The sequence below is a fragment of the Drosophila guanche genome, unplaced genomic scaffold, assembly GCF_900245975.1.
Source record: "Drosophila guanche unplaced genomic scaffold, DGUA_6, whole genome shotgun sequence".
Taxonomy (NCBI): Eukaryota; Metazoa; Arthropoda; class Insecta; order Diptera; family Drosophilidae; genus Drosophila; species Drosophila guanche.
The window spans coordinates 6,694,153-6,713,369 of record NW_022995749.1 but is presented as its reverse complement, the minus strand read 5'-3'; the positions used below and the strand labels follow the sequence as shown (position 1 = coordinate 6,713,369).

At 44.8% G+C, this 19,217-nt stretch overlaps 3 protein-coding genes across 3 annotated transcripts; 1 reads left to right on the top strand and 2 right to left on the bottom strand.

Moving 5' to 3' along the window:
• Nucleotides 1–5,530: 5,530 nt before the first annotated feature.
• Nucleotides 5,531–7,350, bottom strand: LOC117585044 (NEDD8 ultimate buster 1). Its single transcript, XM_034274300.1, has one exon. It carries the CDS (start codon nucleotides 7,320–7,322, stop codon nucleotides 5,556–5,558), a length of 1,767 nt encoding a protein of 588 aa, XP_034130191.1. The 5' UTR covers nucleotides 7,323–7,350; the 3' UTR covers nucleotides 5,531–5,555.
• Nucleotides 7,351–8,154: 804 nt separating this feature from the next.
• LOC117585215 (probable salivary secreted peptide) lies at nucleotides 8,155–8,671 on the top strand. Its single transcript, XM_034274602.1, has 2 exons — nucleotides 8,155–8,370; nucleotides 8,431–8,671. Exons 1-2 carry the CDS (start codon nucleotides 8,188–8,190, stop codon nucleotides 8,599–8,601), a joined length of 354 nt encoding a protein of 117 aa, XP_034130493.1. The 5' UTR covers nucleotides 8,155–8,187; the 3' UTR covers nucleotides 8,602–8,671.
• An 8,287-nt stretch (nucleotides 8,672–16,958) lies between these two features.
• On the bottom strand, nucleotides 16,959–18,841 carry LOC117585438 (fatty-acid amide hydrolase 2). Its single transcript, XM_034274913.1, has one exon. The coding sequence runs from the start codon at nucleotides 18,660–18,662 to the stop codon at nucleotides 17,085–17,087; it is 1,578 nt and encodes a 525-aa protein (XP_034130804.1). The 5' UTR covers nucleotides 18,663–18,841; the 3' UTR covers nucleotides 16,959–17,084.
• Between the last annotated feature and the right edge of the window lie 376 nt (nucleotides 18,842–19,217).

Genomic DNA, 19,217 nt, shown 5'->3' with positions numbered 1-19,217 from the left:
CGAACCAACCAAAACAAGCGTAATATCATCAATCAGTGCACAAATTTGCATCCCATTTTTGTCTATTCCCGTCCATTCTTCTTCTAATACCCATCGCCTTTGGGTATCTCCTGTCGATGGGTGGGTGGCGGCAACGACGCCTGTCGTTGTCAGCGCATCAACGCGCTTCATCAGCGCGAACTGATATGTAAATCTCATAAATCATGCACACCTGTCGTCGATGCCTCGCTCCTCGGACAGGACACAGCACGGACAGAGGCATGGGCAGCTACAACGACATTGTAGGCAGAGGGACAGTCTGAACTTTGCTTGTCTGTGTATCTCTGTGTGAATGGTCAAGCCGCAACAACAGAGCAGCAAAGGCAAAAGCAACGAAACACACATAAAAAGAGTGGGACAAGTGAAATTAACGTGGCCCTTGGTAGTCGTTCTCGTAGGTACGCTTGGGCCTCGGGCCTCGGGCCCTGCCTATGCCTCTGCAAATTGATTAGCCACGTGCTGCCATTTGCTCTCGACCCCGCTTCTTCCTCCTCCAAGAGTTGTGGCCTGCTGAATGGCAAATGTTACATTTTGAGTGCCACGCTGCAGTCAAAGATGAGACAGGACCAACAGAGGCTGTCCTGTTTGTCTTTAAGTGAAGGATGTTCGATTCAATCTAAGGTAATCTCTTGTCTAAGAAATGTTTTGGAGTCGAATGCTAATGCTGTTGCCCAACTGTTGCCTCAACAAATATTCAATTTATATGGGCAAAAACTTTCGAATATTCAAACTATCCGCAAGCCAAAATTGTTTGCTCTTTTTCTTTGATAAATAATAATTAAAACATTTTAGAGTGCAACTAAGCCACCGAAGCACCCGTACCACCCTGGCTGGCTTCCAGTCTTCCAGTCTTTAAGTTGGCCATCATAGAAAAGCCTCTGGGCCGTGCTGCGGACTCTCACTAATTGCTTGGCCACAACACCTGCTGCCGGGTTGCCGGGCTGCCTGTTGGCTCCTCTGCCTTCTGTCTGTTGGTTTTTTTTTTGTTTTGCCCAACTCTCGGCTCTCGGCTCTCGAGAGATGCTTAAGCGACAACAGAAAAAACCACAAATTTACATAAATATGCCACAAATCATGAAGCTCTATGGATCCAACCGCAGGCCACCCCCACTCTGTGTGGCCTTCTGTGACAGTCGCCGGCTATTATGAATGCATGAAAAGGATGAGTTAATATCTCTCTCTCTTTTTTTTAAGCTTTTCGGTTGCACACTTTCAGTGCAATTAAAATACCAACCGCATAGATGTAAAAAATATCAAAAAATACCAACATTTATTTATGTGCCGCACATGCCACGCCATGCCACGGCAGTAACTAAGGGTTCCCCCCCCCCCCCCCCACTCTTACCTTACATTTTCTTTGCCATTTTTGCGGCGTGAAACGCACATTGCATAATAATAAAAGTTGTGGGCCTGTTGGGGCGTCCCATTCTTTGGCTTGGGAAAAATGCTGCAATTGTTTGTCATTAGCAAATGTTGTTGCCCTTGCCACAAAATTTGGCTTGGCAAAAAAATGATGTTGTACGTAGGCAGACTACAATTTGTGACTGCGACAGTTTGTCCACTCGGGGACTCGCTCCCTCCCTCATTTTGAACGCATCATTTAGCCATTTTATGTAGGTGCAACATTGGTGCAACACAGAACACAACATAGCCCCAGGCTGTTGCCAGACGGCTGGGCACTGGCCGCATGTTGAACGAACAAATGATTGCGGGGACTCTGAATGAACAAGACCACAAAATGCCGCAGACTGTCTCCATGGCACTTCTGTTGAAGTGGGGCTGTAGTTTTCGGCGCATAGTGATAATGAGACTAAAAGGGGACTAAATTGAAGGCTAAATCATTGCTAATAGATTCAATGGCAAATCAGTGAGAGACTACTCAAGGCTGCCTCATTTGTAGTGCTTGTATTTTTACCATTTTATTTAATATAAACACAACTTTTAGCCAACCCATAAACACCGAGCTCAGTGCTAATTTCATTACGAAAATTCCTTATAAGAAACTAAAACACCCTCACAGACCCAACCCCCTGAAGCATTTTATTTTGTCAACCCTGCACAAAGCCTTAATGAGGATATTTCTTTTAATATGTGAGAACAAATTTCATTTCGTTTGTCTGTCAAAAAATGTACTCGTACTCGTACTCGTATGGCTATCAATCCATCCAACAAAGTTGGATGCCTTTTAATTTCGTGCATTTTTGTTTCCCCTACGCCAAATGGTTGACATAATGAAAATGTAAATTACAGCAGAGTTATGGACTCATTTTGTAGCCAGGGCCCTACGATAAAAGTGCGAGCTGAGTTTATGGGCGCATAAAGTTCGCCTGTTGCCACATGAGGCCTTCCACCTCATCTCATTAGAGAGAGAACTTTGGCCACACAAACAGTTGAATCTAAATAGATTTCAACTTAAATTGCATGCGCCCAGCCACAGCTGAGCAGGAATGGGATGGATGTGTTTAGATCGGGGGAGGGTGTGGCTTACCCAAATCCAGAAAGAAAGAAGGATAATAAAAGTACACCAAGAAGGCGGAAGTGGAGTTTAACGACTAGGGAATACCTACTGGAAGCTACACATATTTGATGGATCATACAAATAAGAAAAATTCCATAATCGGAGGTAACCTGGAACTGGAATACTTCTGGCTCTCCTCTCCTTCTTCCTGCCTGTCACAAAACGCAGCATACCCCGCCTAAGAAAATCACGAAAAAAAAACAACAAAAATAAGTGCTGTTTGAGATTATTTGTCATTTGCTTATCAGCGCACTTCCGCATCATTAAATAATTTTATCATTTGCATTATTTTCACTTTCCTAAGCACACAGACATGATGGGCCATGCCCACGTTCATGATGATGATTATGCTGAAGATGATGATGAAGCTGCCTTGGTGGTTGCTAGAAGGTTACCAAAAGTTCCCTCAGATGGTCACGAGGCTGATTTAACTAATTTGTAATTTATGCGACACTTCCTGCGGTTACGAAACAAACTTTGACGAGAAATCTTCTTTTAATTAACTCGTGGAAAAATGCCAAAAACAATTTTGAGTCGTTCCTTTTTTGTGGGAAAACTTATTTAAGCTTTGGCAAAATGCTGGACTTTAATTTGTAGTGCAGTTTGTGGGGCACCATATAAATGCTTAGTGCAGTTTGTAAGGCTCTTCGTTAGATGTAAATCTCAGACAAAGGGCGCCCAAAACTGGGTTCACTTTAGTTACATTACAAACCCATTAAAGTTGCTACAAGGCACAACAAATGGGTGATGGGTGCAATGCAAAATGCCAAAAGACCTGAGCGGAGCAAGAGAGAGAGGGAGAGAGAGGAGATAATGAGGACACACAGCAGCAGCAGCAACTGCCACTTGCAGCCACAATGATAATGTTGCTCCTGCTGCTGCTGTTGATGACAACAACAACTGGCAGCAGCAGCAGCAACTAGAAGAGAAGTGAAGCTTGGGAGGCGACTATTTGGATACACTTGCGGAAAGTAATTTATGACTTTTCAAATAGAAAGTGCACTCGCGGCTTGAATATATAAATCCAATATCTCCTTGACATTGCAAACATTTTATTATAATTCATAAAACCCTCTAAAAGTGTACAACAGCACACGGAAAGCAGCCTCTTCCTCGAACAACATTTTGACATTTCTTCTTCTGGTGCCACTGTCATTTTGCCACACAAATTTTAGCTAGAGCGTAAAGAGAGAGATGGGTAAAAATGCATAAAGCAAACTGTGTTTCAACACATTTTGATACCCGCAAAGATGCAGCAAAAGTAGAATGTGGAAATAGGGAAATCGAACGCTTAAATTGTTGCGAAATATATCCTTGAAGATCAACCGAGCTTCAAAGCAGCTCTAAAAGTTGCATTTATAAGCCTAAAGTTTCACATTTCAATTACTCTTCTCCATTTCATTTATTCCTTTCCCATTTGTCTGCCTCGGTGGTGTGTTAACCAGCTTCCCTCCCTATATATATATAGTTATATTTACCCACTTAAAGCGCTCTGCCATCACAACAATTACTCATAATTTGTTGGCTATGTGCGTGTACTTCCAACCCATTATGTCCACATACAGCCCAGGTGCCCCTTCTCATACAAAGTGAAGCCACAAAGTATGCTCTTCTCCTGCATGTTTGCTGGCTGTTTGCTTACTCATGTGCATAACGTCACAGTTTTTCACGATTTTCTTTTGCATTGGTATGTGTTTTTTGGTAGCTGACTTTTGTGGAAATTAATAAGTTCTCAGCGGCCCCTGCCGCACCACAAAATCTGCCAGTGCCAAGCAAAACTTCTGCAGTTGATGGCCAAATAATTTGTCCTCCTCCTGCTGCCTGGCTTGTGTGTTATTTCCAAATCGTTAGATATTTAATAAACTTTTCTTGGTCCGTGGTCCGCCCTTCATTCCTTTCTTGAGTTGAGTTTCTCTGTTTACGTAGATTTATTATACATTTTGAGTGGCTGACATTTACACTTGACTGCGAGTTGTTTCAGCGCAAATCGTGCATGCAGTTTGACAAAGAGAAAACAAAACTAAAACGCATGGGAAAACCATTTCCCAGATTGGTTTTTGTTTTTTGCACAGTCTGTGTGCTACACATATTAATTTTCTGTATTCATTATTTAATGAAATACATCGAATTTATTCTACAACTTCAGCGGTGCTTTTCATGCTCAAGAAAAAATGGACTCTGGTCTATGATTTGCTGCACCTCTGAAAATAGTTGCTGCTGTATCTCTGGCAATGATTCGAAGGGATTAAAGCTAGATAATTCATGTTAAGAGTTTACCATTTGTTGATAGTATTTACGCGCCAATACTGTGATCGTTTATCAGCTGTTTATTCGTTGCCATTAGCGATGAGAGTGCCGATCGGAGTCGATGGACAAAAAGGTGCAAAAAAGCGCAAAATTAATCGATGGTTCCTCGTAGATGCAACGTTGTGCCATTGCGTTGTTTGTTTGTATTAAAGCAGGAGGGAAGGATTGCATCTGAATATCTAGAGATCAGTGCCAGACGCAGTTGAGTTTGTTGCGTTTTTTCTTCGCCTAAAGCAAAATGAAACTAAAGAAGGGGAAAGATAATGCCGCCACTTGGAAAACCATCTGCAGATCCATGCAGCTAAGCATTTGGAGGCCGAGAAAGCCAAAAATCTTATTGAATATAAGAATTATGAGCAGCCACAGATTGTTGTGAGGAGCTACAAATTAGCGACAGCCTCTCCACGGGATTGATCGAAAAGCGGGGAACATTGCGGGAATGTCTGACGCAGCCAGAGAAGAAAAAGCGAAGTGAACCACTAGAGAATCCAACAGATTAGAGACTATGACTAGAAAGAGCTTATATATTCCGCTTCTTGAATGTTTAAATAAAGAAAGAAGGTTTGCAGAACCTTTATAGGGCGCTGTGTCCATCAGTTTTTGGTTAGTAGTAATCTTTATTTGTAGCCCATCGTGCAAGTATACAAGTTGGCCCCTTTGGCTGCTACAATTGATGATAAAGTGAAATCTGTTAAATATCCAACAGGTTCTTGTACTCCATCAGTATTTGCTCCTCCTGCTTCAATGGCAAGTCCAAGTACATCATGGCGTTGCCTTTAAGCTCCGCTTTGAAACGTTGAATGGCTGTGTACGACTCCAACTTGGACTTGGCCTGCTCGATCACGGTTTGGACGAGTGCTGGCGGTGCAGTTTGTGAGCCCGATGCAGCCTGATCTTCCAGCAGGCGTGTCATCGCTTCAATGATGCTCCGTAGCACCTCTTCGGACAACATTTTCAATAGGAACTGAATGGCTGCCTCCAAGTTGTTCTCTGTAGTCTCAAGCGCCACACGGGCTCTGGCCAATGAAAAGCCGAGTTGTTGGAGTGTGGCGAGCAGTGCCTCATCCGCGGGCTTGACTGCGGGCAGATTGGCACGCAGCTCGTCTGCCTTATGCTGCAGTAGTTCAATGCTGTGTTCCAGATGGTTTTTGGTGCGCTTCAATGCCTCTACCACCAGCTGCTGGTCAAAGCCCATGTCAATGAGGCGACAGACAGCAGGGGGGCAGACACCACCACCATCACTGTGGACCCGTCTCCACTGCAGAGTCTCGTCTCGTCCCTCATTGAGCTTCTTCTTGCGTTCGCTGATAAAGTCCACGGCTCGATCAATGCGGCCGGCGGTGGCGCGCAGGGACACCCTGGCATCCGATTCATTGAATCCCATGTCCACCATCTGCTGGAGCAGCTCCGGGTCGACCTTCAGCTCGGCCAGAGCATCGGCCGCCAATTCCAGTCGCTCGTGGGCCTCGTCGCGGCGATTCATGTGAAACAAGACAACGCCCTGCAGCAGGTGGAGGCGCATGATCAGCGCCCGATTCGGAGAGTTCATCTCATTGAAGCTCTCGAGATTATCGCCGTAGGTGCGTCCAAACTTCTTCTCGCAGATTTCCAAACGCCGCTGGGCATCCGGCAGCTGGGAGATGTTCTTCAGGCACAAATAGCACCAGACAATGTCCAGATTGATCAGCGCACAGTTGTCCACGGCCTCCAGCGAGGCAGGCAGATAGGAACGGCAGCTGGAGAAGTATTCGTCACCCTCCAGCAAGAGCAGCAGGGCCACGTCGTACTCCTCCCGGAACATGGCGGCTCGGCCCTTCTCGATGAAACTGATCGCCCTGAGCAGGGTGAGGAGCTCTGCTTCTGGCAGAACATTCGGATTGCCGGCCTTTTCAGAATTATCCACAATGCGGTAATCCGACGCGACAATCAGCAAAATGTCTTGGCGTATCTTTTGGAGGCGCTCGCCAGCCACCTCAATGCCCCGCCATTGACCCACCACAACCATCAGCTGTTGGTGGTTTTCCAGGCCCTGCGAGGCGAGCGACTGCTGGCCGTTGAGTACGCGACCGGCGGAGATGATCTTGATGTGGCTGCCACCGCTCAGCTGCAGCCGCTGTGCCACTTTGTCCCGCAGCTCCGAGCCCAAGCCAGACATCGGGCACTTGATCTCCATCATTTGGGCTGTGCCGCAGCGCACATAGAACGTGGCCAGCCCAGTCTCTTGGAACTCACGGCTGGCCGCCAACTTGCGCAGCCTCCCGTTCTGTATCTCGGACAGCGCGCTCTGGCAGCCGGACACACTGATGCCCAGCTCCGTGCTCATTTCCTGCGCCAAACGCTCCAGCTCAGACTCAATGCTGCCGATGCCCTCGAAGTAGAAGGGCTCCTCCCACAGCTTGATGTTGCGCTCACGCAAGCGGGCGTGCACTTTGATTAAAGTATTGTCAATTAGCGACATTTTTGCAAAAGAAAATTAATGGTGTGAAAAATAACACGAGGAGAAAGAGAATGTACCAGGGATACTGAATCGATTGTTGTGTGGTTCCAGCAAAGCTAACCAGTTCACAGCTCATACCGGAACCGGAACCGGCACCTGAACCAGCGAAAAAGTTTTTGCCGGCAATTATCACACCACAATGCGACCGCAAAAATGTGGCCTAAACGAGCCGAGACTTAGGCCAAATTAAAAGCAATAAACCGCAGATAAAAAGACACAGCAGAGAGGGCACACAATGCCCAACAAAAGGGGGAAACAAATGCTGCCATTGTCAGCTTAACGCGCTGGTGCCAGGGCTGGGCTGGGCTGGCAATGTGGGTAATAAATGGTAACGTGCGGTTAAGGGTTAATAACTCCCCACAAAGTGAGCAAGAAATAAGAAAGAAAGACGAAAAAAAAGAAGGACAAGGCCAAGACATTTTATGGACACAAACAAAAGTGCGAGTATCTATGGGGAAGTGTCGCTGCTAATGAAAAGTGCCACAAATGGCTGTCCCATCAATGGCTCTTGGTGGGGTGCCGGTTAAGGTCTTCTGGGGGGAGTGAGTATCTATTGGTAATAAAGTACTCCCTGACTCTCTGCTGTGTATGGGTTGGGTCGGGTGTCGTTTTGAGTTTGATTTTCCGGCATGGCTTAAGATCTTTAATTTGGCGTAGCAGCGAAAACTTCAAGGGGTGTCTTGTAACCTTGGAACTATGGTAATGGCAGATACGCCAGATTTTGTAGCAGGTTCCACTTTAAGCGAATTAAATCCATATTTTCTGCTATACATATAACGTTCCCAATCTCTGTCTCATTTAGTTTGCTATTAGCTGCTGATCGAAGATGCTGAACCTACGGTATATTGTCGTGGCAGTTGTGCTCATTGTCAGCCCTTTGGTTGTCCTCGGTGGCAGCGTGGTCTTTGGCCGGCAAAGGGCGGACGCACACTTGCTTTTTGCCACCCATGTGACAGAGCCGGCCAAGTTGTTACGCATTGTCGAGAGAACAGTTACATTCACACAGGAGGTAAGATTTTAAAGACTCCAAAATGTACAATTTACTCTACAGAAAACAAACCTTTTGCAGGATAATAAAAGGGCTATTGGCGCCATTGTAATTGACGACATAAACCACACAATTGGTGGCGAGGCCTCGATCTTGGACGGTGGCCCAACCTCCACATATGTGACCCTCAAGTTCAAATCGATGCGTGGCCAGGGCCTTGACTTTAATGTGTATATTTACGATTCTCCGTAGTGTCTAATCAAAGTGTATTTCGATTTTTCGTGGAATATTTTAATAATCATAATGGTTTATGGTGCCTCAAGTTTTATGCATAGAGATCTACTTTTCTTACGTCCTTCGTTTCTTTCTAGTAATTTTTCGTCTCTCATGTGGACGTGGCATAAGCTAAATGTCGAGTAAATGTTTCTGACAGCCCCTGTTGATGATGCATCGCTGCCTGCCTGCATGCGACACAAGCCCAGGGACAGCCTCTTAAAAGTGCCATGTCCTGCCATGTCTTGTCCTGCCCTGCCCTGCCCTGCCCTGCCCCTTTTGCTGGGCATAAAATCAATGACTTGTTGTCGGCGGCAAAGTTTTTTGGGATGCACTAAGTGAGTTCCTGCCTAACCCAGTACCCAAAGACACCCATTAAAACTAATTTGAACTGATTTGCCCCCAAAGAAGTTGCTGGCAAACATCGGAAAGTTGACAAGTGACAAGTCACATTGTTGTGCATTAAATTAATGAAATTATACGGCAACTTTCGCAGGTCATGGCTGTTAGATCTGCCACCCACATGCTTCGATCTACGCAAAAGCCTGTCAAGATTTGTGGCTCATAAATATGTGGCGCACATCATCAGGAACAGAAGGGTCTGAATGGAATGCGATGGGTGTGGGTATGCCGTGTGGGGGGGGTGGCACACTCAATTGTTGGTCATCAATCTTTTAAACAAATGCGGTTCAATGCTTGTGACAGCAGCAGCAGCAGCAGGGGAGCTCGGAAGGTAGAGTCAAGCGAAGTGGAAGCGCAGCAGCAGAAAAACTGATGGATAAAATAGGGGAAACCAGATAAAGATAAATGTCAGGGAGGGCAGCAAAAGATCGAAGTATTGAGTACCCCTTACTGGAAGAATAATTGATAAATGAAAGGGCTTTAGATCCATAATCCATAATCCATAATTCATGCACAAATAACACCTTGGTTTAGCCCATTCGAGTGGTCTATCAACTCCACAGGCAGCTACAGGGCATAGCAGCACAATTGACAATGCCTGGAAGGGTAAAGGATTCCGAGTCGAGGCACAAAAAGAGCAACCAAATACCCAACACAGCACCCAGTGGAACGCAACAATCCTGGGCAGGGGCAAAAACCCAATGAAGTGTCGTCTGTGTCTGCATTTGATGGCCGTGCCACAGAGAGCTGGCGATGGCGATGGCGACGACATATTACTTCCTTATTTGTGGGCTGTGCCCGGGACCTTTAGCCCTGTGCCTCGCTTTTGTCACGCTCTGAAAAGTGAAACATTAAGCGCAGAAATCGCGTTGTTTCGTATGCGCGTGTGTGTGAGTGTGTGTGTCAGTGTGTGTTTCGGCCATGTACGCATTAAAACAATGACTGGGCGCAAACAGTTTTAGCGTTGGCTGACAGCGAGCCAAACATCCGCTAGATAAAAATGTCCGCTAGCCGCCTGCCCCGCCGCTTGTCCCACACACACGCACACAAATTTGATTGAATCAACAATGCCACGAAGAGAGAGACACAGAGAGAGCACTAACGGCTCCTCGACGCGACATTCTCTTTCTCTGCTGCTTCGCCCTGGCTACTGCTACTGGGATGATAATGATAAGCGTATAAAACCATTAAGTGATTCCACTCAAATGAGCACGTTAGGATAAATGTGAAGCTGGTTTTTGCGCTGTCCTTTTTTTTTTTGTCAAATTTTCATTGTGTTTGCGAGAGAAGGAACATTTAATGTTTGATACACCATATGTAGCTCAACAACATTGATTCTGCTCAACATATTTGAAACTATGTATCTTTTTTGTGGTATTATAATATTTCTGTTATAATCAGTGATTAAGTGAGAGAGAGAGCAAAGAGCAGAGAGAGCGCTAACAGTGTGCTATAACTGGATCGGTGGCCACGGGCTGTAAAAGATTTCACACAGACTGTTAACGAAGAGCGGCTACAGTCTGTTAACGAAGAGCGCCTACAGTCTGTTAACGGAGAGAGGTATGTATGTTACTGGCTGTTCAGAGCCGGTGCTCTGTTAAAGCTGCTCTTTTCTTTTCCATTATTTATTTTCCCGTAAATAAAGTTAACTTTCTTATATTTTCTTATATAACAAACCTCCGGAATTCCCCATTTTCTGAGCTAATCGAACACACTGTGCACACCCAATCCACTAATTGAATCCCACACAGGGTGGAGCAAATCTCTCGAACTGGCACCAACGGAAAGTGAATCTTGGAAAAAATGAAACAAAGGACAATGCTTTTTTTTGTCAACTTTTTCACTCTGTCTCCGGCAACACGTTATGGGTTGGAAGTGGAGGTGTGGCCGTAACAGTAACGATGACAGCGATGTCCTTAAATCCACGGCAGGGCACAGAGAATACGGGATGGGGCACACGAATGATAAGAGGGATGACAATTGGAGTGGGTCTCTGTGTCCCCAGTGTCCTTTCGGGCGTTCATGTTAAATGGCCAACAAGGTGACAATGCAGATATAATGCTCATAAGCAGACAGAAGGAAGGCATAAAGCGACAAACGTGCCACGAGGCAGCGCCACCACCGCCACCCTTATGTCGATGATTCGAATGATGATGATGCCGATTCCAGATTGATAATGCTGCGTTGTCGGACGATTGACTACGGAAATTTTGGGGAATGGGAACAGGTGGACAGGCGGCAGGCAGTTAAAATTGTTTTCGCTTATCGCTCAACTTTACGCACAATATCACAGGCAGCAGATATGTCAGGCCAATATTAAACGATGTCGCTGGTTGTGAGTGAATTAATGATGAATGTTTGCGGATGTGTATTTTGTTTTTATGTTTGAATTATTGTATTTAATAATTGTATACCGAAATTGTAACTTTATTGTGGAAGGAATATAGTAATAATAAAAGTCAAACCTTAAAGCGCAAATACAAATCAGATAGAAAATCCCTGACTGATGAAATGTCGTTCTTCGAGTCATTCAATCAACTCCATTTTGCACTAGAAAGAGCTGGAAATGAAAGAAAGAACAAGTGACAATAGCTGAAGGCTCAGCCACAGGTAGAAATTGTGAAATGAGAAAGTCGAAAGTCAAAACGAAAGCCGAAGCAATGTCGAAAAAAAAGGCCACTTCCAGGCAGGTGAGAAAATTGAATGAAGTTTGAGGTTTTTTGACGAGAGACTGAGTGGCCATTGGCCATATGTTAAACGGAGACAGAAGTGCACCAGCAAGGATAAATCGAACTACACCCAAGAGCCACACCGCACCGCACCTTCACCTTAGTCTGCTGCTTGTAAACAAATCGCGTAACCAAAACAGCATCCAATGTCATAAGTAAATCAGTAAAAACCCCACACATAGCACTCGTAGTACATCCACCCACAGACATTAGTTAATTGTCAGAGTTGCTTCAGTTGCAGGCAACATGCTTTTGGCCAAAAGCCAACACGGCCAGCCAGCAGCAGCAGCACTGCTGAAGACATCGAGAAATGGTTACAATTTAATTAAGTTTTTTGTTGCTACGTAATTTGCGCAAACACTTAAAGTTGTTTCCATGACTTGCTTTTTGGGGTTCATGTTGGGTGTTGCCTCGAGTGTCCCGTGTTCCACCTTCACACCAAAGACTGTCTGCTAATTACGCAAATGTTTCAACTTTAAAATGGCGTAGCCATTTCACGCCCCTTGCGTGTGAAATTTATAAATGTCAACTGCATGCCCGCCCCCTACACCCACAATCTCTCTGCACTTTTTACTTTACACTTTGTTTTGTCTGTTTAACTTTTGTTCATAGCTGGCTGACTTTTGCTGATTGTGCAGCGCTCGCAGGAGCAACCCAGTGCCTGTACGAAGACCAACTTAAAGTCACTGTAACGTAACATCTCTCTCTCTCTCTCTCTCTCTCTTCTATTGCTCTTCGTACGGAGATTGAGAGTGAGTACTGTTTTTCTGTTTTCCTGATCCCTGGTTCCCGCCTGTGCATTTTGTTCTCTGCTCACTTGCAATTTGTTGTATTTGTTAGTTTTGAAAATTAAAAATTTCCATTTTTACAAGAGCAAAATGGGGTGGGGGAACTAGAGTGACAGAGTAGAAGATTGCATACAGGAGATGCAGAATATAATATTTTATACATGTGCAGCAGTGCGTGAGCGTGTTGAAAAATTATGCCCTCTGCTCCCCTCCCGTAATGAAAGTATCTGCACACACATCCATACATGAGTGAATACGCGGCAAGCCTATGGTTATGGGTGCGAATTTACTTTGCATCAGAAATAATTGAGAAAAACTATTCAAAAACATTTTCTGAATATTAATGCTCATGAATAACATATTTTAGCAATATGTACTTGCACTTCTTCGGCCTTTTTCTGTGCCTGTGCTCTTGGTTGGCTTGTGGTGGAAGGGGGGAGAAGATGCAGAAAACGGAAGGTGACAGTGGACAGCATAAGACGCGAAATATTGAAAGCTTGAGAGCGACGCAGATTTGTATGCGTAGAAAGCTTAGTTTCTAGAACTCCATACTCTCCTTTTGATGCGCTTGCTAGTTGCTCTCTCATTTGACATTGACTTTTCTGTTCTTTTCCATCTGCCCAACTTTAAGAGAGCGAAAGTTTGTGTAAATGATGAGTGACCACTTGTTAATGCAACGGTGAATAGTGAGGAGGGTATAGGAGGGTCGATTGGCTCGTGAGAGCGAGCGGGAGCGCGAGCCCACTCTCAGAGCGGTGTCGGAGAGCGCTAAAAGCACAGTTAAGTTCGAGAAACTAAGCCAACATTTTAAAGTCGACCACTTCAATATTTGCTTCATTTGAGTATCTTTAATAATTTTCGCGCAGTCTGAACCTTTCGTTCTTGTTAACCCACGGCCTTTCAGGGACATTTGTTAGCAACAAAAGGAAACAGCTTAGAACGAGATTTGGATTTACACAAAGAAAGCACAGCCAAAACACATGTCGCTCGTACCCGAATACACACATAAAATTGCATTACAGACCCGAAAAACACTGCAGAGACACCCACACACACACAAACACGCTCATAGCCTCCTACGGATTGCGGAACACATTTGGCAGTTACTGTCAGTCAATCACCATTAAGTCCATCCCCAACACCTTATTGAATTTTATTGTAAATTGGAAAGAACGAAAAAATTGCACCTACCACTGCAAATGCCAAAAGGAAAAGAGAAAAAAGCAAAAAGCCAAGCAAGCAGAGCACAGGCAAATGTCAGAGGAAGATAAAGATTCGCAGGCGAAGGAATATTGAAAAGAAAAATAAATACCAATTGGAAAGGAACCCAAGTCAAATCCGATATGGAGCAGGGCTGGAGACGAAGGACAGCAGGGATTGCTGCGAAAAGTTTTCAATTAATTTGCATAAATGGCCAAACGATTATGTAATTTGTGTTTGCCACATAAATTATCACGCAAAATGAAAATAGTTTCCAAATGGGCGACCAGACAGAAAGGAATGCTGCAGTGCGGGCAGGGCGAAACGAATATGGGGCTCAGCTTATTAGAAGCGTATGAAACGTCCCATAACTATCAATAAATTACTAGAAGAGGCGTGGCACAAGCGTCCCAACACAAACATGAGAGTAGAGCTGCTGGTGGGGCTGCAGAGGATGAGCCAGAAATTGCAGCTAGATAGCTGACAGAGAATGAAAAATCAAATATCAAATATATAAAGGAAAACTAGTTTTTATAATTAAAAGTTGTCATAAATATCTACAAAAATGATTTCTGAATCTGTTTATAAAAATGTAACCCACATAAAAATATAAAAGATTGATCCTAACTGATATAAATATTTTCAGAGATTATTTTATCATAAAATATATTTTTCCAATGGAAATAGAGCATAATTAATTTGAATTCTCAATTTTTGTTTCTGTAAAAATGTTCTGTTAAATAAATTTAAAGGCAAATTTCCCACCAAAACTGCACCGCGACCAAAATTGGGTGGTCTTCTCTGGCTGTTTTGGCTGTTTCTGGGTTGGGTAGGGTGCTTGCCAGGGCACCGCAAATTTTATGCACGTTATAAATCACGGACGACTACGACGACAACGGCCACGTCGAGGACGACTGCAAAACTGTTCACATTAATTGTTGCAACGTCATTTTCGGGCCTATTGTGTTGGCTGCCCCCAAACCCTCATGCCATGTGCCCCAATCCACAGGCAGGCCAATAAAAGGCGCTCGCTCTGTGTGCTCCAGACGCCTTTGTGTCACGTGGCAATTTTCGCAAAAGGAATTTCAACAATGTAGACGTTTTTGCAACAGCAAATAATCACACAAAAAAACTAAACAAAAAACGTAAGGAGAGTCCAACTATTTTTTTCCTGCCATTTGCATAGGCAAATTCCCTATGGCCGATCGGCTGGGTGGGAAGGCTTGTGGGGAGTTCATAAAAAATGCCTGTTTATTGGCTGGATTTGGGGATTTGTCAAAGGCTCGGATACTAACCATATGCCCCACGACTTTTTCCCCATTTTCATAATTTTACATTTGAGACACAAAGAGCCCAAGCCAAAGCATAAATTGGAGTTTAGTTTCGAGGTTTGTCGAATGAAAAGTTTCAAGTGTGGATGAGCCATACAAAATTAAAAATGATGTGTGCTTGAATGAGAAAAGTTGCAGCTATTAATTTTATTTGAAGCTAGCTTTTTGATAGATTTTCAATGTTTATATTTTGGATGAAAAAACACAGTCAAAAAAATGCTATATTTCAGGGAAAATTAATAAAGAAATTATTTAAATCTACATACACACAATGAATGACCTTCTATAATTCCCCAATATGCCCTCAAAAACTTTTTCCAAGATTAGTTAATAATAGTAGATTTTTGTATAAACTCAATTTAACATCTTAGGCGAACGATTTACCCTCTTATGTGGCATTTATTTACCATTGTTTAAGCGTTATGCAAAAGCACATAACTGAAATTCTCTGACAATTCAAAAACAACACCACATGCAATCACATTTGTCGACATTTGCATATGGTGGCTCCCCCGCATTCCACCTACAAGCCAACCACTTGCACAGTGAAAAGATAATCCCCTGCAAATATTGTGAAAATTGTACATAAAATGCAGGCAAAAACACTTGAAAGCAAAGTTATGAACCGAATAACTGTGAGCGGAGAGGAGACGACGACGAGAGTATGACAAAAAAACAGCAAAAGGGCGTCGTTAATATTTCAAAAACAGAAGCACAAAACAAGACAGATAAAGACAGAGAGAGAGAGAGAGAGAGAGAGAGGAGTAGAGGCTCACACATAACAAAAAGCAAAGCTCGTAGGACACAACAACGGTAATAACAAGAACCGTAGTAATACTCAGACAATTGCACACGACACGCGCGCACACACTTGACTTTTGTTGGTCCATTCAAAATATTAAGGCATATTTGCCGCTTGGTCAGCAGAATTCAACCGACAGGGGACATGGGAGAGCCCCTGCTCCAAGCTACGGCAAATTAGACAAAATGGGGAATCACATGGGAGGGGGGGGGGGGGGGGGGGGGGGGGGGGGGGGGGGGGGGGGATGAAGGAGGCTGCTCCGTGTTGCACAAAATTTATGGCCATCGAATGGGGGTGGGTTGGCATGCACATTTTCCTCCTGCATGGGAGGAGCAGCTCCACAAGGAGACCAGAAAGTTGTCAATGTGTTAAGAATGTGCGGCTGTGTGCGTGTGTGTGTGTGAGCAAATTAATTGTTGACAGCGCGACAACATCTTCAGGCCCCCGCCCCAGCCAACCAGGGAAGGCACTGGACAAGTTTCAGGTTAAGTGTTTCCTGACATCAGCTCCATTTATCACTGCTGTGTGGGACAACAAAAGTTCACAGAGGTCTTAGATGGCCTTATCTGACTACGAAGGGGATGGATGCATGCCATGGCTGATCAATACCTTAAGTGGCAGACATCTTATTATAAAAACAAATCGGAGAGGGTGAGAGATGAGATGCTTCTTTTTTTATGGGTGAATGTAGTTCAATATGTAAAGACCTTTTTTATGTGTTTCTAAGTTACTTTTCTTAATGGATTATTTTACTTAATTTTACTTAAAAGTATTTATCCTTAAAAATACCTGATTTTCCAAGATCAAGCTAATTGTTGGCTCAGCGAAATCTTAAATGAGCAAAAATATAAAATTTAACGTTTGGTCGCGTAAGCAGAATTCAAATCAGTTGTGGGTTGCCAGACTGCCAGAATTCGTGTCAAGTGCGCTGCCATATCAATGGAATAGGCACACACACGGCCGCCGACGACTTTTATCCAGAACTCTCGAATCTGCCGATAAAATACCGAATTTTGGATACCTAATGCCGCTTGCCATGATTTTGTTTAAAAAAATTGCAAGAAACTAAATAAATGTTGGCAAAAGTAATAATACAATTTTATTCAATTCAATTGATTCAACAAAAATGCATTCGCGACAGTCTCAAGCATTACCCAATCACCTCAAGGGAGTACATACAAAATCAATAAATCCATAATCACAAACAAATTCAGTTCCTCAGAGGAAACGGCGGCACCCAGCCACCAAAGGCACGCTCCAGTTCCTCAGCCACGGCCAGGCAGAGGCGGTCATTATTGGCGTTTGCCACCACTTGGATGCCCAGTGGCATGCCATTCGCATCCAGACCCATGGGCACCTGAGTGGCCGGCAGGCGCAGTACATTGAACAAGCTGAAATAAGCGAAATCATTGAATTTGACCAGAGGATAGTAGTGGAATGGCGCTGTTCGGGGTGCGCTGTGGAAGAAGAGCACTCCATCGTCGCCGAGGAGCTCCTGCAGTGCCTGCTTGCACTTCTTGGTGGCATCGCGGATCAGTTTCTCCGACTCCTTGGGCAGAACGCCATCAATTAGTCCGTAAATGGCAGCCATGCTGTAATCACTCTGTCCCAGCAGCTTCTTGAAGAGCTCCACAAAGGGATTCAGCTCGACGCCGTTGCCCAGCAATAGATTAAAGTTGGCCGGCTCCTGGGTCATCCAGTAGCGCCACATTTTGCCGGTCAGCTTGGTATTCGGCAGATTGGCATGGCGCACATCTTTGCCGTCGTTGAGGCTCTCGAAATGCTTGCGGACTTTGTACATCACGCGTTCCGTTTCGGTGTTGATGGGATTACACTGCGGCATGCCATTGCTGGCAATGTAGAAGTAACGCAGACGCTTCAGATCCACCTGTTGGTCCAGTTTCAGCACAGACTTTAGTTCTGGCTCGATCAGCACCTGCATTATGGGCAGCAGATCCTTGGCTGAACGTGACATGGGACCCGCACACACCATGGTCTCCTTTTCCTTGCCCGTGCGGAAGGTGCAGCCAGCCATGTTGACCGCTCCCGCGCTGGGCTTGTGACCAAAGACGCCGCAATTGAAGGCCGGTATGCGTATGGAGCCGCCAATATCCGTGCCCAGACCAAAGCCAGTGCAGCAGGAGGCAATCAGAGCAGCCTCACCGCCGGACGAGCCACCCACCGAGCGACGCAGATCGTACGGATTGTTGGTACAGCCGATGAGCATGTTCCTCGACTCGATCCACTTGTTCACCTCGGGCACGTTGCTTGTGGCAATGATGATGGCGCCGCTCTTCTTCATCAGTCTCACGCACTCGGCATCCTCGGCGGAACGCTCCGTCTTCCTGGCCAGCAGGCCCAGGGTGTGCAGCTTGCCCGCCACCGATGTGCTGTCCTTTGTGGTGAAGGGAACGCCCAAGAAGGGCTGCTGCCGGAAGTCCTCCTCCGTGTACTCATTATTCAGCAGCTTCGCGTCAATGCGCTTGGCCTGCTCCAGTGCCTCCTGCTCGAAGGGCCCGTCCACCACCGCATTGATGTCACGGTTAACCACCTCGATGCGCTCGCAGTAGGCTTTCACAATGTCGTAACTTTTGAGCTTACGTTCGCGTATCTGCTGTGCCAGCTCGACGGCACTTTTGGTCAGCAAAACCTGTTGCTCGACGCTCGGGGGTGTTGACACACGCTTGTGCGGCCCCAGAAACCAGCCCAGGACAAACTCCAGCAGCCGATCACTCAGTATGTGAGCCAGCACAATCAGTGCTTCCAAAATACGATTCCACACCGACATGGCTATGGCTATTGATTTTTTGAATTTGTTTACTTTGCACTTTGTACTATGATGAACAAATCACCATTTATCGGCCAACAAATCACCAAATCACCGCTGGAAGGTGTTTTCTTTAATTTGATTTATCGTCTTTTATTTCTATATCTTTGCTCAACTCAAAACTCAAAAAATCATAGTAGTTGCGAAATTGGTGGGACAAATTAAGGTGTCGACGTCAGGTAAACACGTCACAACAAATTCCAGGTGCGCAAGGTATATTACACCTGGCGGTTTTCAATCCTCCATGCTGCATTTTATTTAAATGTGTTTAATATTCATAATATTCTTATTCAGAAAGTTGTCAGATTCCAACAAATTAATTAAAATTGATCAAAATTGAGTCCACACTGTAAAAAGTGAGGTTCATACGATAATCTAGAGGATAATAGGATAATCATAGGAAGCATGGAGAAGGTGCTGAAACTGCTGCAGAGGCTAAATCTGGATCACAACCTAATCAGGCAGTGATGTATGATGTACATACATGTATACTTTTGCGGATTTTATCAAAAATTA